This window comes from Euphorbia lathyris, chromosome 1 (genome assembly GCF_963576675.1).
Source record: "Euphorbia lathyris chromosome 1, ddEupLath1.1, whole genome shotgun sequence".
Classification (NCBI taxonomy): domain Eukaryota; kingdom Viridiplantae; phylum Streptophyta; class Magnoliopsida; order Malpighiales; family Euphorbiaceae; genus Euphorbia; species Euphorbia lathyris.
In genome coordinates, this window is record NC_088910.1 from 54,025,741 (window position 1) to 54,043,773 (window position 18,033).

Consider the following 18,033-nt stretch of genomic DNA (forward strand, 5'->3'; position numbering starts at 1 on the left):
TTTTGACTCAGTTTTGTTCAGTCGAGTTACAGGTTGTGTCTGTATTGAGTCTGTATTGATCTGGATTGATCCAGTTAGCTTTATATGAGTTACAGGTTGATTCTGATTGATTCTGGATAACAAACAAATGGTAATAAACAACGTACTTATAAAATTAAAGTACTAAAATACAAAGTACATAGTAAAGATATTATCCGAATACAAAGTACTTATAATAAAAAGTACTAAAAATACAACCACAAATCACTTGGCCGAATTCCAAGCATCCAAAATCTGGTCGTACGACTGTTGCCACTCAGCCGCAACATCCTCATCAAGAAGGTTCATCGCGGCCAATGCACCTTCTCCCCAGTTAGCCCAACGGCTAACCCACTAGCAAAAAAAAAAAAAAACCCCCAAAATGAATAAATATCATTTCTTTTAATATAATTTGATAATTGTAAATAAATTGATTAAAACTTAAATTACTTACCACTTCGCTATTCGAGTGAGTATGAATAACCGGTCTGGGTGCAGGCATATCCGGTAGTAGCTGAGGGTGTGAATGCAGGTAGTACCACGACATGTACTGCTCCTCACAGTCCGAAGAGTCCGTGCTAGAGTGAACCGAGACAATATAAGCATACCCTCCTCGGGAAACGAGGTCCAAAGATCCTCCGCCATGTCGGTGGGCACTTCTACCCGATACTTCAAGCTGGACCAAGGACGTACGGACTTCAACGGCCTCAAGATCGGCCGGGGTATGGTCTGCACGTAACCTAGCTGGCGAAGGCATCTCCCCGGCATGTACGGCTCGATCACATCCCTGTAACATATCCATCCGGCGTATATCGTCCTAGGGGTATGCGTAATGACATCAGGAATCTGATCTCATTGACAATAATCCAGGACGGAAGCCGCTCGTATATCGCTATTACTGTAGTGACCCTTTTGCAACTCCTCCCGAGTCATACCAAACAACTCCATCACACAAGACTGAAGCTCCTCAACACTCGCACAGAGGATAAACTCTGAGGAGGCATAGAGTCATCTCCGTCCATCTCCACAACATCCGCCATCTCCTCAGGCTGTGCCCTCTGGGCATCCCCCATCAATATCTGCTCCGTCCGTTGCTCCGCCCGTTCCCTCCGGGTAGAGGCAGTCACAACACGTGACCTTGTATGTCTCTGTCCAGAACGAGCCTCAGCAATATCAGCCTGTAAAACCAAAAACATTTTACATATATAAGCAAATAACGCATTTTTATTTAAATATACTCAATTTCTCGTTTTTCGGTTTTTTTTAATAATTTGGCATTGCCGTAGGCCGGGTCGAACGAAGTTATTTAAAAAAAAAATTTCGGGCCCATTTTTGCCTAAACAGAGTGCCGCAACCGTTCGGCCGCTGGGCCGAACGGTTGCGACGCTCGTGTCGGCCACATGGCCGACCTGGGCGCCGTGCCCGTTCCACCTTACGGTGGAACGAGAGGCTGGAACGAGAGCGCTGTTTCCACCACGGGTGGAACGGAGTGGAAACGGCACGGGCCGTCCGTTTAGGCAAAATTCATACGGGTTCCGCCTCCGATTCGGAGGCGGAACCCGTGATTTCGGAGTAATTTTTTTAAAAAAAACCTTACCGGATCATTCATGAAGCCTTTACCAGTTCCTGCCTTTGGCGGCATGTCGTTTTAGGTCGGGTTTTTTGAAAATCTAAAAAGCTAGAGAGGATTTGAGAGTTTTGAGTTTTTGAGTTGAAAGGTGCGGTGGAAAGTATAACCTTTGCGGTATATTATATATAGCGGCCCACTTATTTTTCTAATCTATCCTAACATTTTCTGAATTGCTAAATCGGACCCCAAATACGATTTGGAATTGTCAATCAATCCTAAAACTAGTTTCGGTGCGTTCGCCTCCCATCTTCTACACCTCCACGCCCCTCTTTCTCGTTCTCTGCGTCCAAGATGGCGAAATCAGCCTCCTCTCTCCTCCAAACCCTGAAACAATATATTAAGAAGCCTTGGGAAATTACGGGTCCCTGCGCCCACCCAGAGTACCGAAACGCTGTACCCGACGCCCTTGAGTACCGCATCCACTGCCCAGCCACCCCTAGGGTACACGCAATCGTGCCCACATCCAATCCTGAAACTGTCTACGACATCAAGTATTATTCTCGCGATCAGCGCCGTAATCGACCTCCCATTAAACGAACCTTTTTGAAAAAGGCTGATGTGCAGAAGATGATGAAAGAGAAGACTTTCGATGTTGCTGATTTCCCTCCTGTTTATTTGACTGCTAAATTCGAGGAGGACGAAAATGCACGGGGAGGAGGCTACCAAGCATGAAATTGGTGAGTTTAAGTGCTAGTTATCATTTTCGGCGTTTTGTATTTATGTTTGATTCAAGTCTTCTGTTTTTTTTTGGCAAAGATTTCTTCTGGGTTTTATGCTTTTTTGAATTTATGAGTGATGGATTTTGTTTTTTTTATTGGTGTTCTGCAAGCAATGGGTTTATAAATGTGGAGTAATGAAATTGTTTTGCGCTGTAGATCGTTTAGAAGTATTGAGGAATAGTTAGATTCTGCAGTTTTATGTTTATAGGTCTTCAAGGTTGTGTATTGTTGCTGTTTCTTGTAATTGTTGTTGATTGAGATTGGAAATGCCAGGGTTTGAGCTTCGAGTCGGAGTGGCTATTCTGGTTGTTGAGTTCTATTAGAATTAGGTAGTAGCATCCAATTGCTTTCCCTCTCTGATTTAGGATTGGGGAGCTTAATTAAAGCTGGTGGTTTTAGCTTGTTGTGCGTGTAATTTGCTTATGTATTCATCTTTGGGGTGGCATCTTGTGTTTGCTAATGACACCTTATTTTTCACTTAGGACTTCAAATGTCCTATTATGATTTTTTTTTTCACTTTGCGGATATTCTATTTGAGATATGGTTTGCTCTAAATTCCTGAGTTGCTTTGTGCAAACCCATAGCTGAATTAGGCTTTTGTGGTTCTCTTGCATGAAATGGTGCCGAACTTCTATCCAACAGTTTCCAATTTTGTGCAAGGAAAAAGATAATGATAATATTCATCCTAAATATATTAGAGCAAATCAATAACTAAAAAGTCCTTGTACTATTTAGATTAAATTTATATTGCCTTTTCTCCTACTACCAGCAAGATAAGCATTGTTTGGTGAACCTTACTTGCATCCTAAGTGGTCAGGCTTAACTATTTTATAGAATAACAGAAGCCTTGTGACTGTGCAGCTTCGATGTGTTCCCCTTACTTATTGCTATTTCTTTGGGGAGCTCGTTTGAGTGGGCACTTCAATTTTTTTGAGAGTTTCTTTGTGTTAGACTGTTAGTTGATTGAAGAACTTGATAAAACTGGTTTTCAAGTCCTGGGGTGTTGATGCATAGAAAACTTAAACATGAGAAAGTCACTGGTACATATCTCTATATTTGAAACTTTAGATTATTACGTCTTTCTACTAATTGAAAGCACTCATAAACAACTGGCACATTTCTTCCCATTCCATGGACTAGTGCAATCATGAGTTACATTATATGGATAAGGTTGTGGTGTTCACCAGTCACCATCCATAACGAGTTGATTAAAAGGATTGATGTGGCCAGTCCTAATTCCACTATGAAGCATGTAAGTAGAATGAGCACAACTTCTGGTTGGATCAAGTCATTTTGAAGAGAAAAAGGGCGACAACAAGAAATTAGGGAAAAAAAGGCATAGAGTGGGGATGCTTTGTTTTTGTGTATCTTTTGATTTTAAATGGTGAAACTCTTATTTTTTTTGGTCAAAAGTTTATAATTAGGATTTCCTTATATTCTCTCCCATTTAAAAGAGATATGCAAAAGATGAGATAATTATAACATAATTTGCCCTGGGAACTTGTAATTGGAGGACAAATTTTCCCAAGTCAGCCTGTCTAGGCAATTCAAAATCACAACTTTATTTTATTGAACTATTTACTGCAAGCTCTATAATAAAAAACACTATTTTTTTACACTTTATTACCTTTTGCTGTTTTGTCATTAATGTCCTCCCATTATCATTAGCACATGTGATAATAACTTATTTGGAGAATTTTATAAAAGATTATCTTATGAAGTGTCCAAATTTGTTAATTTAGTGTAAATTGTGCGTAAGTACAAGGGGCAAATTCTACTTTGATACATTGAAGGGTCTGTGTCTAGTTGTTGGTAGTTTTATGGACTTAAAAAATGGAACGCAGGAATGCATGAGCTTCTGATGTTATCATTTCAACGCATGCATTCATTCACCTAGTATTTAGGTGTTACAGTTGTGGTTTTTGTATAGTCTGCAGCTCAGGTTGGAATTCCATCAGACCTTGGATTATGGTGGCCTTTGATTGTGATTGAAAGCATTCTCTTGGTTTCATTTGCTTGCAGAAATATGTTTGGACACTGTTGACTAATTCTTGTTTGGCTTTGCTGGATATGAAGTACATTCTTTGAATTCATACCATCCTTAGTCTCTTTTCTTTTTCTGAAGATCCTACTGCTGTAACCTTTAGCATGTTGTTACTTAAGTACAAATTTACCTCTTTAACTGCAGTCTACCATCAGTGTGAAACAAATGGGATAGAAGTACAATTTGCATCTTTAACTTGGCAAGGCATTACAAATAAGTTCAATTAACTTTTGTGGACATCCCCCTTTCTTCTTTTTTTGCCAATTTAGTCCTACTAGCAAGTTGACTTAAAACTTGGTAAATATTGATCAAAGTTAGACAACTTCTAGTTGTAACTCAAACTAAAGTAGTGAAAAAATGAACGATGGACTTGTTAAATTGTGTACACAAGTTAAATTGGACTTGTTTAACCCAACTTGCAAGTTAATTATATTTTTATGTAAAATAAATGGGAGACTTTCATGTGTAATGTTTGTAGATGACGATCATGAAAATGTCTTAATAGTCTTTAGACTTGGTAGTTTAAATAGTTTGAAGCATTAAATGTTCTTTTTTATGAATTAATGACTTATTAGTTATTACTAGTGTTATTTATCGTTTTATAATGACTTGTGTATGCGATTATGGTTTTATATTTTTGTACATATATATTTGGCATATCCCCACCGTACTTGTATCTCATATTTTTTAAAAAATGCCGTTTGCCGTTATCGTATGCATACCCTTATGATTCTTCATAGGTGCATATCTTTGACTTCAGTTTAGCATATGTTAATTTGAATTGCACTGCAGTCTTTATATTTGGGCTTTTAGTTTGTTCTTATTGACGTGCTGCAGAGTTACTGAATCTGGTGCTCAAATTTGGATTACAATAACCTCGAAAATTTAGAATTCGTGAACAAACATGGTGTTTGGAGTGGCTGACTGGTAACTGTTTTGGTATTTTATCAGGTCAATGGATTATGGCAAAATCAATATGCTTGATCCTTCCCTTTCTGTGTTTTCTTAATCCATGACAGAGGTGCAGATATCTTTTTAGCGTAATGTGATGCTGGTTATTCTGCTCCCGAAAAGACTAGTGACGATGACACCAATAAATGTTAGTTATCGCATTTATATTTTGATTTGTATTCATTTAGAATGTTTGTATAAAATGCAAATGCAATGGCAATTGGGAGTGAATAACATTTGCTTGTTATGGCATCAAGCAGTCTTCTATTTCAATTTTCAATGGTTTTTGAACCAAGCTTGAGCCTATGTTTCTGGTTGCCATCGCTATTAAATCATCTGATCCATTCAAGGGCCAAGACCATTCCTCAACTTTTCACATCAATAGTGCCTAAATTAGGGGTTATAAATCACACTCATGGTCATTAGACTTATTCACGAGCCTGCTTGCTTGTCCAGTACGCCTAAGTCGTCTTTTATAGGTTGGTTTTGAATATGTATATTTATGTTTGGCCTGATCCGGTTTAGGCCCACTCAAATTTATATGTAAAATGAGTTGGGTTTGTGATTTGTCTTAAAAGGCCAAGCCGGTCCGGTCCGGTCTGCCTTTACATATTAAGAAGTCGATATCGAGATACTGGCAAATTAATTTCTCATCTATTCTTCTATTACTGACTTTCATATCTGAACAACTGAAAAAACTTAGTGGATTAAGAGAAGTGTGTCAAAAATAAGACTTTCATATCTGAAAAACTGAAAAAACTTAAAACATCGCATGCATGATTTGTGTTTCGATCTTCAATATATTAATAGCGATTTATAACTTGGAATCTAATTTGTAGAGTCTAGAATTTTATATGAATAATTAATTAAAAATATAAATAAATAAATAAATTATATATTGTTAGTATTTTATTACATGAGACATAATCTTGCATTAAATAATACACATGATGACCTATAATAAAATTTCTTCCATAAAACATTATAAAGAATTAGGTTTGGTAGGATTGCATTATATAAGTTAAAAGATAGAATGTAATAAAATAGCGTTGAATTAGTTAATAATACATAAAAATAAAGTTAGAGGAATTAACATAATAAAGTTAAGATTGAAGGAGTTAATATGTGGGTGGTTTGAGGAGGTTGATGGTGGCGCGTGAGGGAGGAGAGTGAAGGGACAGGAGTTGCAGTATACAAAGAATATGGTTTAATGACGGAAGAGAAGAGCTGCAATTGCATTAATAAGATGATGATCTTCCATTTCTAAGGTTTGGGTTTGCGCGGTCATTTTCTATGCCATATATAATTGAGTAATTACTTCCTTCCTTTTTTCGCAGAATAGATAGTGACATAAACCCAAACAATTTTAAGTATTTAAGTTTTTTTTTTTTTTTTTTAATAAAATAAACCCTACACTTTTAAAATATATAAATAAATGCTATAATATTTTTTGGTGGTCTTCCTAAAAATGTCGGCTCCCAATAATAGAACCTTAAAATATACTTTGAAATTTACAATTTTCTTACAGTCACAAACTGTAAATACAATCCAACTCTAGTAAATGAATAATATTCTGTTATTTGGATTTACGTTAAAAACTAATTTTTTCATTATCAGATGGTTTAATGTGACAAAAGAAAAATAAAAAAAGAAACTTAATGTATTTAAATAAAAGATCAAATAACGTTATAAAATGTGTAAAATGAAAATTTGAATTAAATACAATTGTGTCTCTTCGATTAGGGCTAGCGCCGTGAGAGTGTTGAGTCTCTCTGATTAGGTTGTTATTGTGAGAGTGTTGCGAGAGGTTTGAGTGAGTTGGTTTCGGTCATCTGGTGGCTTCAATTGAGCGATTTCTGTTTCATTGCGATAGATGATTTGTTGGTTCATTATGTTTCAAGAATTGCATAGGGTGAAGGTTGAATTCGTCTGTTTCACTGATTTCTGAGTTGAGAACGAGGTGAGTGGCGGTGGCTAGGAGCGGTGAACTACTGGAGCAATGAAAGAACAACTAGTTATTGAATTTAGGAAATTGTGTTTCATAGTCTTATTGAATTGTTTGGTGTGGTTTGCATGTTCTTGTTTGGGGGAGTTGGTGGGCGTTTCCGTTACTTTCTTGAATATTGGAGGTGGTATTGATTTAAGTTGGACGATTGAGAACAATAGTATTCTATTAACAATGGAGCAAAATTTAGCACAATTGAAAATTACGGAGGAGGATGAATGTTTTTCGATAGTGCATGACTAAAATTACAGTAAAACCTCTATAAATTAATACTCGATAAATTAATAAACTCTTTAAAATAATAATTTCTTCTGGTCCCGACTTGGGCCAGTTCAAAAAATGATTAATTTTAATAAATTAATAAGATAATAATTTTCTGGAACAACCCTTGATAAATACATTATATTATTACCTTTATAAATTAATAATTTCTCAAATACATATGAGAAATATATATAGTATTTTGTTTTTTCTTGAAATTTAAATCTAGTTAAATTTCATCTCTAACCATTCTCAGTGCATTCAAAAGTTCCGGTGTATCCTTGTCAAATTGTAACAAAAAATTGTAAAGAGTGAATGATGTTATAATTGCTTCATTTCTTGTGACTGATTTCAAAGGTACCGAATCATCATCAGCTTCATCCTCAATTGAATTTCTCATAATGCTCGACACAATTTCTTTTAAACTTTGGACTTGTGAGCATTCATTATTTTTACCTGGATAATCCAATATTTGATTGACATCCATTGGATTGTGGTAACCAAGCTGGCCAATCATTCCTTCAAGTTCATAAATCTCTTCTATGGTTGCTTCCTCTATATTCGTTGTGACAGATTCATGAGAAGCCTATTTTTGGTATGATTTGAAACAACACTACCTATAAATTTATATAGTAATTCATTAACTATGATACATTGAATATTTTTAACATAAATACAATGAACTTCCAAGTTCAATTAACTTATATAATGCACGTTTAATTTTATTTGTTCATTGATTTTAGACAAAAAATTTATTTAAATTAATAATTTAAAATTTATTTTTAAAAATATTTAAAATCACTCTATAAATTAATAATTATTAATTTATGGATTAATTAATAACTCTCTAAATTAATAAAATTCTATGGTCCCAACATTATTAATTTATAGAGGTTTTACTGTAATTTAATTTGGACACGTTAGGATTAAATTTGTACAATTTCATACATTACAATTATTTTTGCACTTACTTAAAACGTTAGAGTTAAATTTGTCCGTTAAAGTTAAATTTGTCCGTTTTTATTATTGAGCACACACAAAATTGAAGATTGGATAGTATAAAAAAACATCACTGGAGATTTGAGAACACACAAAAATAAGTTATGGGACACATGAAAATTATTCGGAAGCAATTGTAAAGTTATTAACTTGATTTGGGTTAAAGAAGAAATTTGCCATAAAGCTTAACAATGGGAGTGAAGAAATAGAAGTTGCTCCAAAGAGTGCAAAAAATTAACACATCATACTAAAATATAATATTTTATTAATTTAGCAATCCACATCACTCTTGGCAACTTATATTTAAAAATGCTCTAATAGTAAAGCAACTTTAAAAGTTGCTACAATGACCCCGGAAATCGTTAATTAATGTATAATTTATTTAATTATAAATATTGTCAACCAATAGTGAAATGAGAGAAAAGTTATAAAAAATGTGAACCAATAGTATTCAAGTAAATCAATTTTTTTATATTAAAAAATGTTTGGCAACCTTGAAGCAAGGTTGACAAAAATTGGCAACATTGTGGCACTTTTTTTGGCACCCACCATCACTCCAATAATAGTAGACACCTTTTGCCAAACTAAATGTCACATTGGTTGACATTCTTTTAGGCAATCTCTATTGGAGATGCTCTTAAGAACATGACCGTCATTGGCATTAACAGGAGGGGTGTCTGCTTAGATCCAAAGGAAGGAGGGGTTCAATAATAATATTTTTTTAGAAAAAAAATACAGAAAATTAAATCTTAAAAAAACAATGATTACAGAAATAATTTTAGATTTAAAGAATTCACAACACACATCTTAGATCAAAAATAAATTTTTTATAAAAAAGAATAAAGAAGTTAAAATCTTAAAAAAAATGCACCAAAAATAATTATAATTTATAATTATAAATAATCACAACACACAATTTTATGACTATATTTTTTTATAATAATTTTTCGTATATTAATGGAGATGATGTTTTTTCAGAAATAAAAGTGTTGCAGATGATTTGTCAAACTTGTTGATGTGAAATTCATGAGTTTGTCAAAGTAGCAAATTCTGAATATTTCAATTCTTTTTCGAATTTTCCTAACTATGATAATGATCATTCTATCTGCTGAAATATTTTTTTCGATACTAAAATTATTGAAAAACTATTTAAGGCCATCTACGTCACAAAAAAAGTTGAATGGTTTATTAATTTTATATATTGAGAGAAATATATTAGATCATATAAGCAACTAGATATTTAAAGTGAAATAAAATGTTTTTTTTATATAAAATTTTATCTTTTTATTAGATTCTTTGTAAATTGTAATAAAAAAAGTGTCATTTTTAAGTTTTTTTTTTTTTATAATTGATTTTTCCATAGAAGTTTTTATTTACTGTTTCGTTTCCATAACAGTCTCACATCATTAAACTAGAAAGATTTAGAGTTTGAATTCTAGTGTATAAAATACTTTAATTAGAAAAGCATTTACCTAAAACGTGTAATGTCCAATTCAAGAGTAATCAATAATAATAATAATAATAATAATAATAATAATAAGTGCCTTGAAAGGGGTGTTATATTATGGAGGGTCCAATTGTATATCATTTTATTAGACAAATTATTTATCTTTTTACATTGTTGAGTCACTTTCATCACTGGCAGTTTGCAAAATTAAAGAGAGGTAAAGTTCATGAGAGTGATTTTACAAAATTGTCTTCATTCATATATAGGTTTATTTAATAGAGGTAAATACTTTATCCGTCCTCTCCTTCCTATCTAACACAGTTTTTCTAACACATTATAAGATCTATATCTTTTATCATTATTAAATTTTGAATCATTTTGTCTAATTTTTTTTTTAGATTTTTATCCATTATATTTAGCATAAACAGAGGGCGAGCCTTGATGCAACGATAAACGTTGTTGTGGTGTGACCGACACAGATTCGAGTCTTAGGAGCGGCCTCATACCAAATATAAAAAAGGCAACACGGTGCACTAATAATAAATTTTATTTATTCATACGAATAATAGCTTATATTTAGTTTTTAGACTAATGTTGTAAATAACAAAAATTATATAAAAGAAAATTAAAGAAAAAGATTAAATATGACGCTCTTTTCCATCACCACCAACATCATTTCCACGGACAATTTGAGGTATCAAATGGATGAATCTTTTCACAAGACTGAGTGTTCCAGAAACTAGACATCCCGAGGAATTCGTGATATGTTCGTGGGCTTAATTTGGGTCCATATAGAGAGAGAAATAAGCTTCAGAAGTTAGAGTACGTGTCTGTCGTACCTACATCACTTCAACGGACCATTTGACGTATCAAATAGACAACTTTTTACATGAGGCCAAGTGTTCCAGAAACTAGAAAGCCCGAGGAATCCGTGATGTGTTTGTGGGATTAATTTGGTCCATATGGAGAGAGAAATAAGCTTCGGAAGTTAGAGTATGTGTCTGCCGTACCAACATCACTTCAACGGATCATTTGAGATATCAAACAGACGAATTTTCACACAAGGCCGAGTGTTCCGGAAACTAGACATCCAAAGGAATCCGTGATATATTTTTGGTCTTAATTCGAGTCCATATACAAGGAGAAATAGGGCTTGGAAGTAAGGCCTATGTCTAAAGAGTTAGTTAAGTTGGTTGCTGTCCATACTTTTACTCTAACCAACTTAACTACCAATTCACTCTACTTAACTTAACCATCTATTAGCAACTAAATAAACTGAAATTAAGGGTAGGTGGAGAGAAATTAGGGATTTATTTATAATAAAACCTACCCAAAATACTATAAATAGACCTCAAATCCTTCATAAAAAATCACTCATTCAACACACAAAACCACATCTCAAAGCTCTAATACTTAGTTCTTAATCCTAAGTTCTTAGTTCTTATTTGTTCTTCATTTTTCCTAGTTTTAATTCATTCTTTTAATTTGCTTTAGCTTTAATTCAAGTTTTAATAGCCTCTTTTCAAGTTCTTTCTATTCAATTTAGCAATCCTAAGTCTCAAATTTTCAATTCATTAGCTAGAGTCGCTTTCCAATTTAATTTTTCTAGATTCGTCCAGTTATTTTTCAAGCCCAATTTTGTTATTAGACTCCATTTTTGCTTCCTTCTACATATTTGTTCTTGACTTTCTGAAGTTAAATTTAGCATTTTGATTCACCCAATTCCATATCCGGAAACTCTGTTTACAAGCCAGTCTTTACACCCCAAATCGTTTTAAATATTCTGTTTCCAGCTTTTGTCATAATTCGTCCAGCGATTTTCTAAGCCCGTTTCGTCCATTTAAAGTTCGTTTTTGCCTTCAATCCATTCTACAAGTTTGAACCTGACTTCTTAAAATTAAATTTAGCGTTTTGATTCATCCAATTCCGTGTTCGTAAGCATTCATACGGTCCATCCGAAGTTGAAGGTCAAATCTGCCCCATTCTTGCCTACTACAAGTCAGAAATTTTCTAGATCAATTCCACTCGTGCCAACCGACCGCGGTGCTCCGAGGACTTCACACCGACACCAAAATTCAATGTGCAGTTGAGATAGCTATTGTGGCTCCGAGTTTATCGTTGAATTTCAATTTTATTTGTTATTACATTTCAATTATGTATTGATTTGTTTTCCAATTCAATTGACTAATCTATATGTTTAGTAAAGAATTAATTCAATTGTAATCAATTTCATTTTTTTTTTCATTTTACTTTGAACATATGTATTCGAACACTTATTCATATTAATAAAATACCAATTTTTCACCAAATCTCATGTCAATATTACACTTTTAATTTCTTTATTTTACCCGTTTTTAATTTACCCGCTTAATTTATCTAGTAAAGTTTTTATAACAGCACTAGAAACCCAAGAGAGACTTTTTTAATCCTTGCGTCCCTCATCAATCGCCTCATTTAGATTTCAAGTTTTGGCGCGCAAATTCCATAAACTTAACCATTTTAATTGAGAAATAATTTTCTCTAGCACGCCCGCATCCTAATAACCACACGTGACAAGGTTGAAAATTAGCGTTACTGGTAAAATATCGCTAACAATTTTTGGCACGCCTAATGAGACCTATTTTTCTTTAAGCTTAGCCAAAAAATTTAATACCAGTTTTCTACGTATATATTTTTTTTGTATTTTCAATTGAGCTTTGTGTTCATTCTTTGCTTCATCAGTGCTTTAACCAGTATTTATTTAGTTATTTTTCTTGTGTAATTCCAGTTACTAATTTGGTTTAATCATTTTTGCTTACCATTATCCATAGAGAATGCCTTTAAATATCAATAGGTGCAAAGTAATCAAACCATGACGAGGACAACATATGAAGATGCAAGGGATGCTACAATACCGATGTATTTTGCTGGTTTCAATCGAGATCGACATTTTACAATAAGTGCAACCGGATTGTGGGTCCATTGGTACACCGTCTTTAGATGCTACAATGATCCTGATTATGTTGAAGTATGGGAGCATCTACGGATGAGTAATCCTCATCACCGAAATGGTTATTTTTGTAACTATACGGATGAAAACCTCCATTTTCATCGTTCTTGTTGGTAATCTTGCTTTGAAAGAAGTACGGTCATGGCTTCAGTCGAGCATAAGACCCATGAAAGTTCTGCGTACTCTAATATGAGCTACGGCCAAAATTCTTTCGAGGATCCCAATCCTGTGGCAAATGTGGAAGGAGTCCAAGTTGTTGAGGATGATGGAGGAGTCGAATCATTACTCATGAAGGAGGAGCGATCAGAGGACGATGAATATCAACAAGGAATGGATCAACTCGAGAAACAGGCGACTAACGTAGTAGCTTCTTTAAGAGCCTGCATTAAAAGCTATTTGGGGGCATCCAATTGCATCACAATAAGAAGTTAGAGGCATTTGCCACACACCCAACTCCTCAAAAAAACAAGAAAGATCCCTAACAATGAGGCAACAATGACTCTTCACTAAAACGTGACGACTCTTTACTAAACAAAATGACTCTTCAATATAATTTTGACCAAATTAATTAATCTAGTGTCAACACTTCTTCCTCTAATTCATAAATATAGTTACAATCTTTGTATCAAGACCTCCAATTAAGCCAAATAGTCAATTCATTTGAACATAACAGTTTTCACCACTATTTTATATATCTACAAAACTATATATAAAAAGGGCGGCCCGGTCGCACTACGCGTCTCCACTGAGCGAGGGTCCGGAGAGGGGTCCCACCACAAGGGTGTATGGGGGCAAGCCTTCCCCTGCCAATTTATTTGGCAAGAGGCCGCTCCTAAGACTCGAACCTGTGACCTACGACAACATATCCCAAATCAAAATTATATATTGTTGTAATTTTGAGTGTCCTAGTATAATCTGTACCATTAATTAGTTCATATCATTCTTGTACTCATTTCCTGAGAACTCAAAGAAAGTAACTTTGATATATCTTATCCAAAAAATTCATAAGAAAAGAGTTACAGTATAATCTGTACTTTTACATGAATTGGTAGGGCAAAAGGCATATCAAGCCACGAATAAAATCTTATCCTAAACCAGCAAAATAAGTACAAATACCTGAAGATTTGTATTTGAAGAAATTAAGAATCAAACATGTCAAATCAAAATAACTGCAAAATGTTTATATTTTAACGAAAAAGGCAAATATATATATATATATATATATATATATATATAGGTGATCACAATGGATTATAATCCTATTAAACATAAAAAAAATCAAAGTTGAAATTATCCAGAAAGAAAATTCAGCTATAAATGTATTATAATCCTATTAATATAAAAATGCTTTTTACAGTTGTTGTCAGGAAGCAGCTTTAGAAGTCTCTTGTTTCTCTTTTGTTGTTCTTCTTCTTTTCCTTTTTGTAAATGGGGAAAAGATCAGAAGATCATTTAATTTTCTGTATTATAATAAAAAATTGGACCAAAATAATTAAAGATGATAAAATGAAATGTTTAGGAATTAATTAAAATGGATGGGAAATGTTCCCTGCATGTGGGAAGAAGAAAATAACAGTTCAAGTAGTGATGATGATGGATGCACAGTGAAGATACTTAATTTTTCTGGGTGTACAAAAAACAAAACAACAGTGCTTTGTCTTGGATCTGGGGACCATTTATTACACTCTTCTTATTATTTATCTTCACCATTCTTTCTTTTTTCTTTCATTACGTTTTTGCTGATATAAAGTGGAATTTTATTAGTTATAACAAAATTACAAATTTACTTACCACAATACAATGTTCCAGTGGTATTTGCCTTCCTGTCCCCTACCTGTCACGGTATTCTTTAAATCTGATTTCAGTCCCAAACCCTTTTCTACAGTTCCGGTAGTATGGTTGGATAGTATCGAGTGTCCATGACACCGTATCAATTGCAATTTAGATAGACTCAGTATTGACTCGTTAATATAGATTTAACCAAATTCATAGTTAATAGAATAAAAAGTGTAGAAAAAGAAAAAGCCTCCTACATGCTCCATATGATTTTAAAAATATTTATAAAGGAAAATAATTACAGTAAAACCTTTATAAATTAATAATGTTGGGAACCATGAAATTTTATTAATTTATAGAGATATTAATTTATCGAGTATTAATTTATTGAACTGGTCCAAGTCGGGATCAGAAGAAATTATTATTTTAAAGAGGTTATTAATTTATTAAGGTTTTATTGTGTTATTGCCAAGATTCAAGAATAGTGTATGGTACTTGTGATCGGAAAACACAAACTCGTAGAAAAATTTCAAACGATAAAATATATATTAAAGTTTGTAATGTATTTGGTTTCTCATCAAAACCTTATTTTCCAGTTAAAGACTTAAAAATCTAATTTTTTTTTTGTATGAGTTAAATCTTACATAAATTATGAGTTGTGATGAAAATTAATAATAATTAATGAAAGAAAAATTTAATGAACTAAATCGATCCCGAACTCGAGTTGAGCCTTTTCGAATCGAGGTTTGATCGAGCTTTCACCAGCCTACTTCGAATAGTTTGCCAATTACTAAGACTCATTGACACCCACATTGTCACCCCTAGTCTCTAGTTGGGTTCCTAACAAAGAATTACTAATTCAAAAAAATTATGGGTATGATGGATATTTTCAAGTTGATTAGATTAAAAAATGTCCTAAGTAAAATTATATGAATAGTATTTACTAGTGTAGCACATATACATATAGCTGGACGTGAAAATCTGATAGTCCAAGTTGTCTGATAGGTAAAGATTTCTGGGTATTTCGATTATATTATTAGCTATATGTGCCACTTAATAATGAAGAAAAGCCTTGATATGGTACACATACTTTTTGGGAAAGAGATCTTAGAAATCTGTTTAGGGTTTAACATACTGAGTACTAATTATTCTGCCTATTCAACTCAATTTCGTACTTGAGAAAATATACACTTGAAGGTTAAAGTTCCTCTTTTTTACTGTATATATTCTGAATTTACTTAGATCTTTTACTTGATTTGTATATGCATATCTACAAGTAAAAGCTTATATATCTCAGCTTTTGACTGCTGCACTCCTCTATTATTACTTTCATCAAGATTCCCTTTCTATTATGTTAAGGTTTTACTCAATTACAGAATCACACCCACACTGTATTTCCATCATTATTTTATGCATTTTTCCTCTTTTATATAAAGAACAATTAGGGTTTTCAATGAATGATATTTATTTCAACAATTAGGTTTTATTTTACATTTGGGAATTCAATTATAGCTCTGATAAAGAAGTCTTGATTAAAACAAGTTAATTAATTGTATTTTAAAAGGCTACTGGTTTAATTAATTGACTGATTAGCATATTGAAAAGCTGCAAACCATAAAATGAAGGCAATAAATAGCATTGAAGATAAAAAAGAAGTAAAAAGAAGAAATATATAGTTGGCATATATATGAGTTGAAGCAGTGGTTGTTGCTGAGCAAAATCTCTCTGCAAATTGAGTGAAGAAAGTGGTCCTTAGTTTGTAGGATGCTTTAAAGAAGCTACATATTGGTCCCTCATCTATTATATATATAGCTGCTATCTAATCTAATCTTACACTTGATCAAAAAACTTCAGCACATCTTTACAACCCCATTTGACTATGACATTTCTATTTCATTTCTTTTCATTTCTTCTCCTCTAATATTTTTCCATTCCCTCTTAAATCTAATTAAATGTGTCAAGCATTTATATATTTCTAGTTCACTTTTAACAAGATGTACCTAACTTAGTATTTGTTTTGTTATTCTTTTCGTAGCTCGATCTTGTTTCTTCACTCCTGATAATAGAATAAAAGTGTTTGGTTAAAATTGAGAAACAAATGTTGATAACTATTTCGAAAGGAAAACCAAGTTACTGAGAATAGGAAACAGTAAATAAGGGTGCCAATAAGGTTGGACTAAGTAGCAAGTTATTAGGTTCTTGGCTTCAATGTTTCACTCAGCCAAAATTTAGTCATCTTTGATAGACAATATGTAAATTAGACAATCTGTAAATTCTACTATATACGGCCATCGGAATTTATAATTTCAACGACTTTGAGAATGAGTAGGCCTAGTCTTACCTAAAATTTTTGTAACAAGAAAGTTTAAACTCTTAGGTTGAGTGCTTCTTTCATTTACATATGGTAGCATAGCTCCTAGATTAATAGACCGAGGTTTCAAATCCTAGCAACTCAATTTTTAATGGAACTTTAACGCATGGTAAGATGAACTTGTGTTGTATACGCTTCAAAGCCACGAGGAATTCGTATGCAGGATGTGTCAAAGATAATAATATTTGAAACTTTTAGGTCAATTGGTTTCTTTAATAATAATTACTTCCTCCATTGTTTTATAAGTCGTTTAAGGTTGTTTATCAAGATTAATGTAATATTAATGAGGCTATTAAAGTGATTGGTTTTCTCTTTATACTTCTCTCTTAAACCTCTACTTTTTTTCATAGGCGTATTATATTTCTTCTTAATTATTATGATTTCTTTTTCAAGTAAAAGATGGAAAGACGGAAAGAAATAGGAATCTCGACATCCTTAATAGGTTGGCATCTAAAGAAACTAAAACAAATAAGTTAGTTTTCATTAAACTAAACTGCTCTCTTAGTATAAATGAGGGCAAATTTGTGAAAAAGAAAATATTAAAATGTATAGATAATTACATAGCCACAAAAAGACTTACAAGAAGACATACATATCGTTTCACCTACGGGAACTCCAATAATGACAGATACGGAATCAAACCTAGATAAAGATGTCATAAACAAGAGTCACTCTCTTATCGTTGAGCACACCCGAATCGCTGAACAAATTTTGGTGATTATGTAATTAATGAGAAAGGGGTTCAAAATGAACTTGTAGTGAAAAGGAACACATAGTCCAACACAGCAAAAGGGTGTTCAATAAGATAGTTAACTTTTTATTC

The 18,033-nt window shown here is 33.1% G+C and overlaps 1 protein-coding gene across 2 annotated transcripts; it reads left to right on the forward strand.

Annotated features, from left to right (window-relative positions):
- The first annotated feature begins 1,825 nt into the window (after positions 1–1,825).
- Positions 1,826–5,657, forward strand: LOC136233419 (uncharacterized). Of its 2 annotated transcripts, none has more exons than XM_066023079.1 (2): positions 1,826–2,325; positions 5,249–5,657. In XM_066023079.1, exon 1 carries the CDS (start codon positions 1,940–1,942, stop codon positions 2,318–2,320), a length of 381 nt encoding a protein of 126 aa, XP_065879151.1. In that variant the 5' UTR covers positions 1,826–1,939; the 3' UTR covers positions 2,321–2,325; positions 5,249–5,657. The 2 variants fall into 2 exon arrangements, with proteins under 2 accessions (XP_065879151.1, XP_065879144.1); XM_066023072.1 differs by having other exon boundaries at positions 1,832–2,325; positions 5,363–5,657.
- Positions 5,658–18,033: the final 12,376 nt, after the last annotated feature.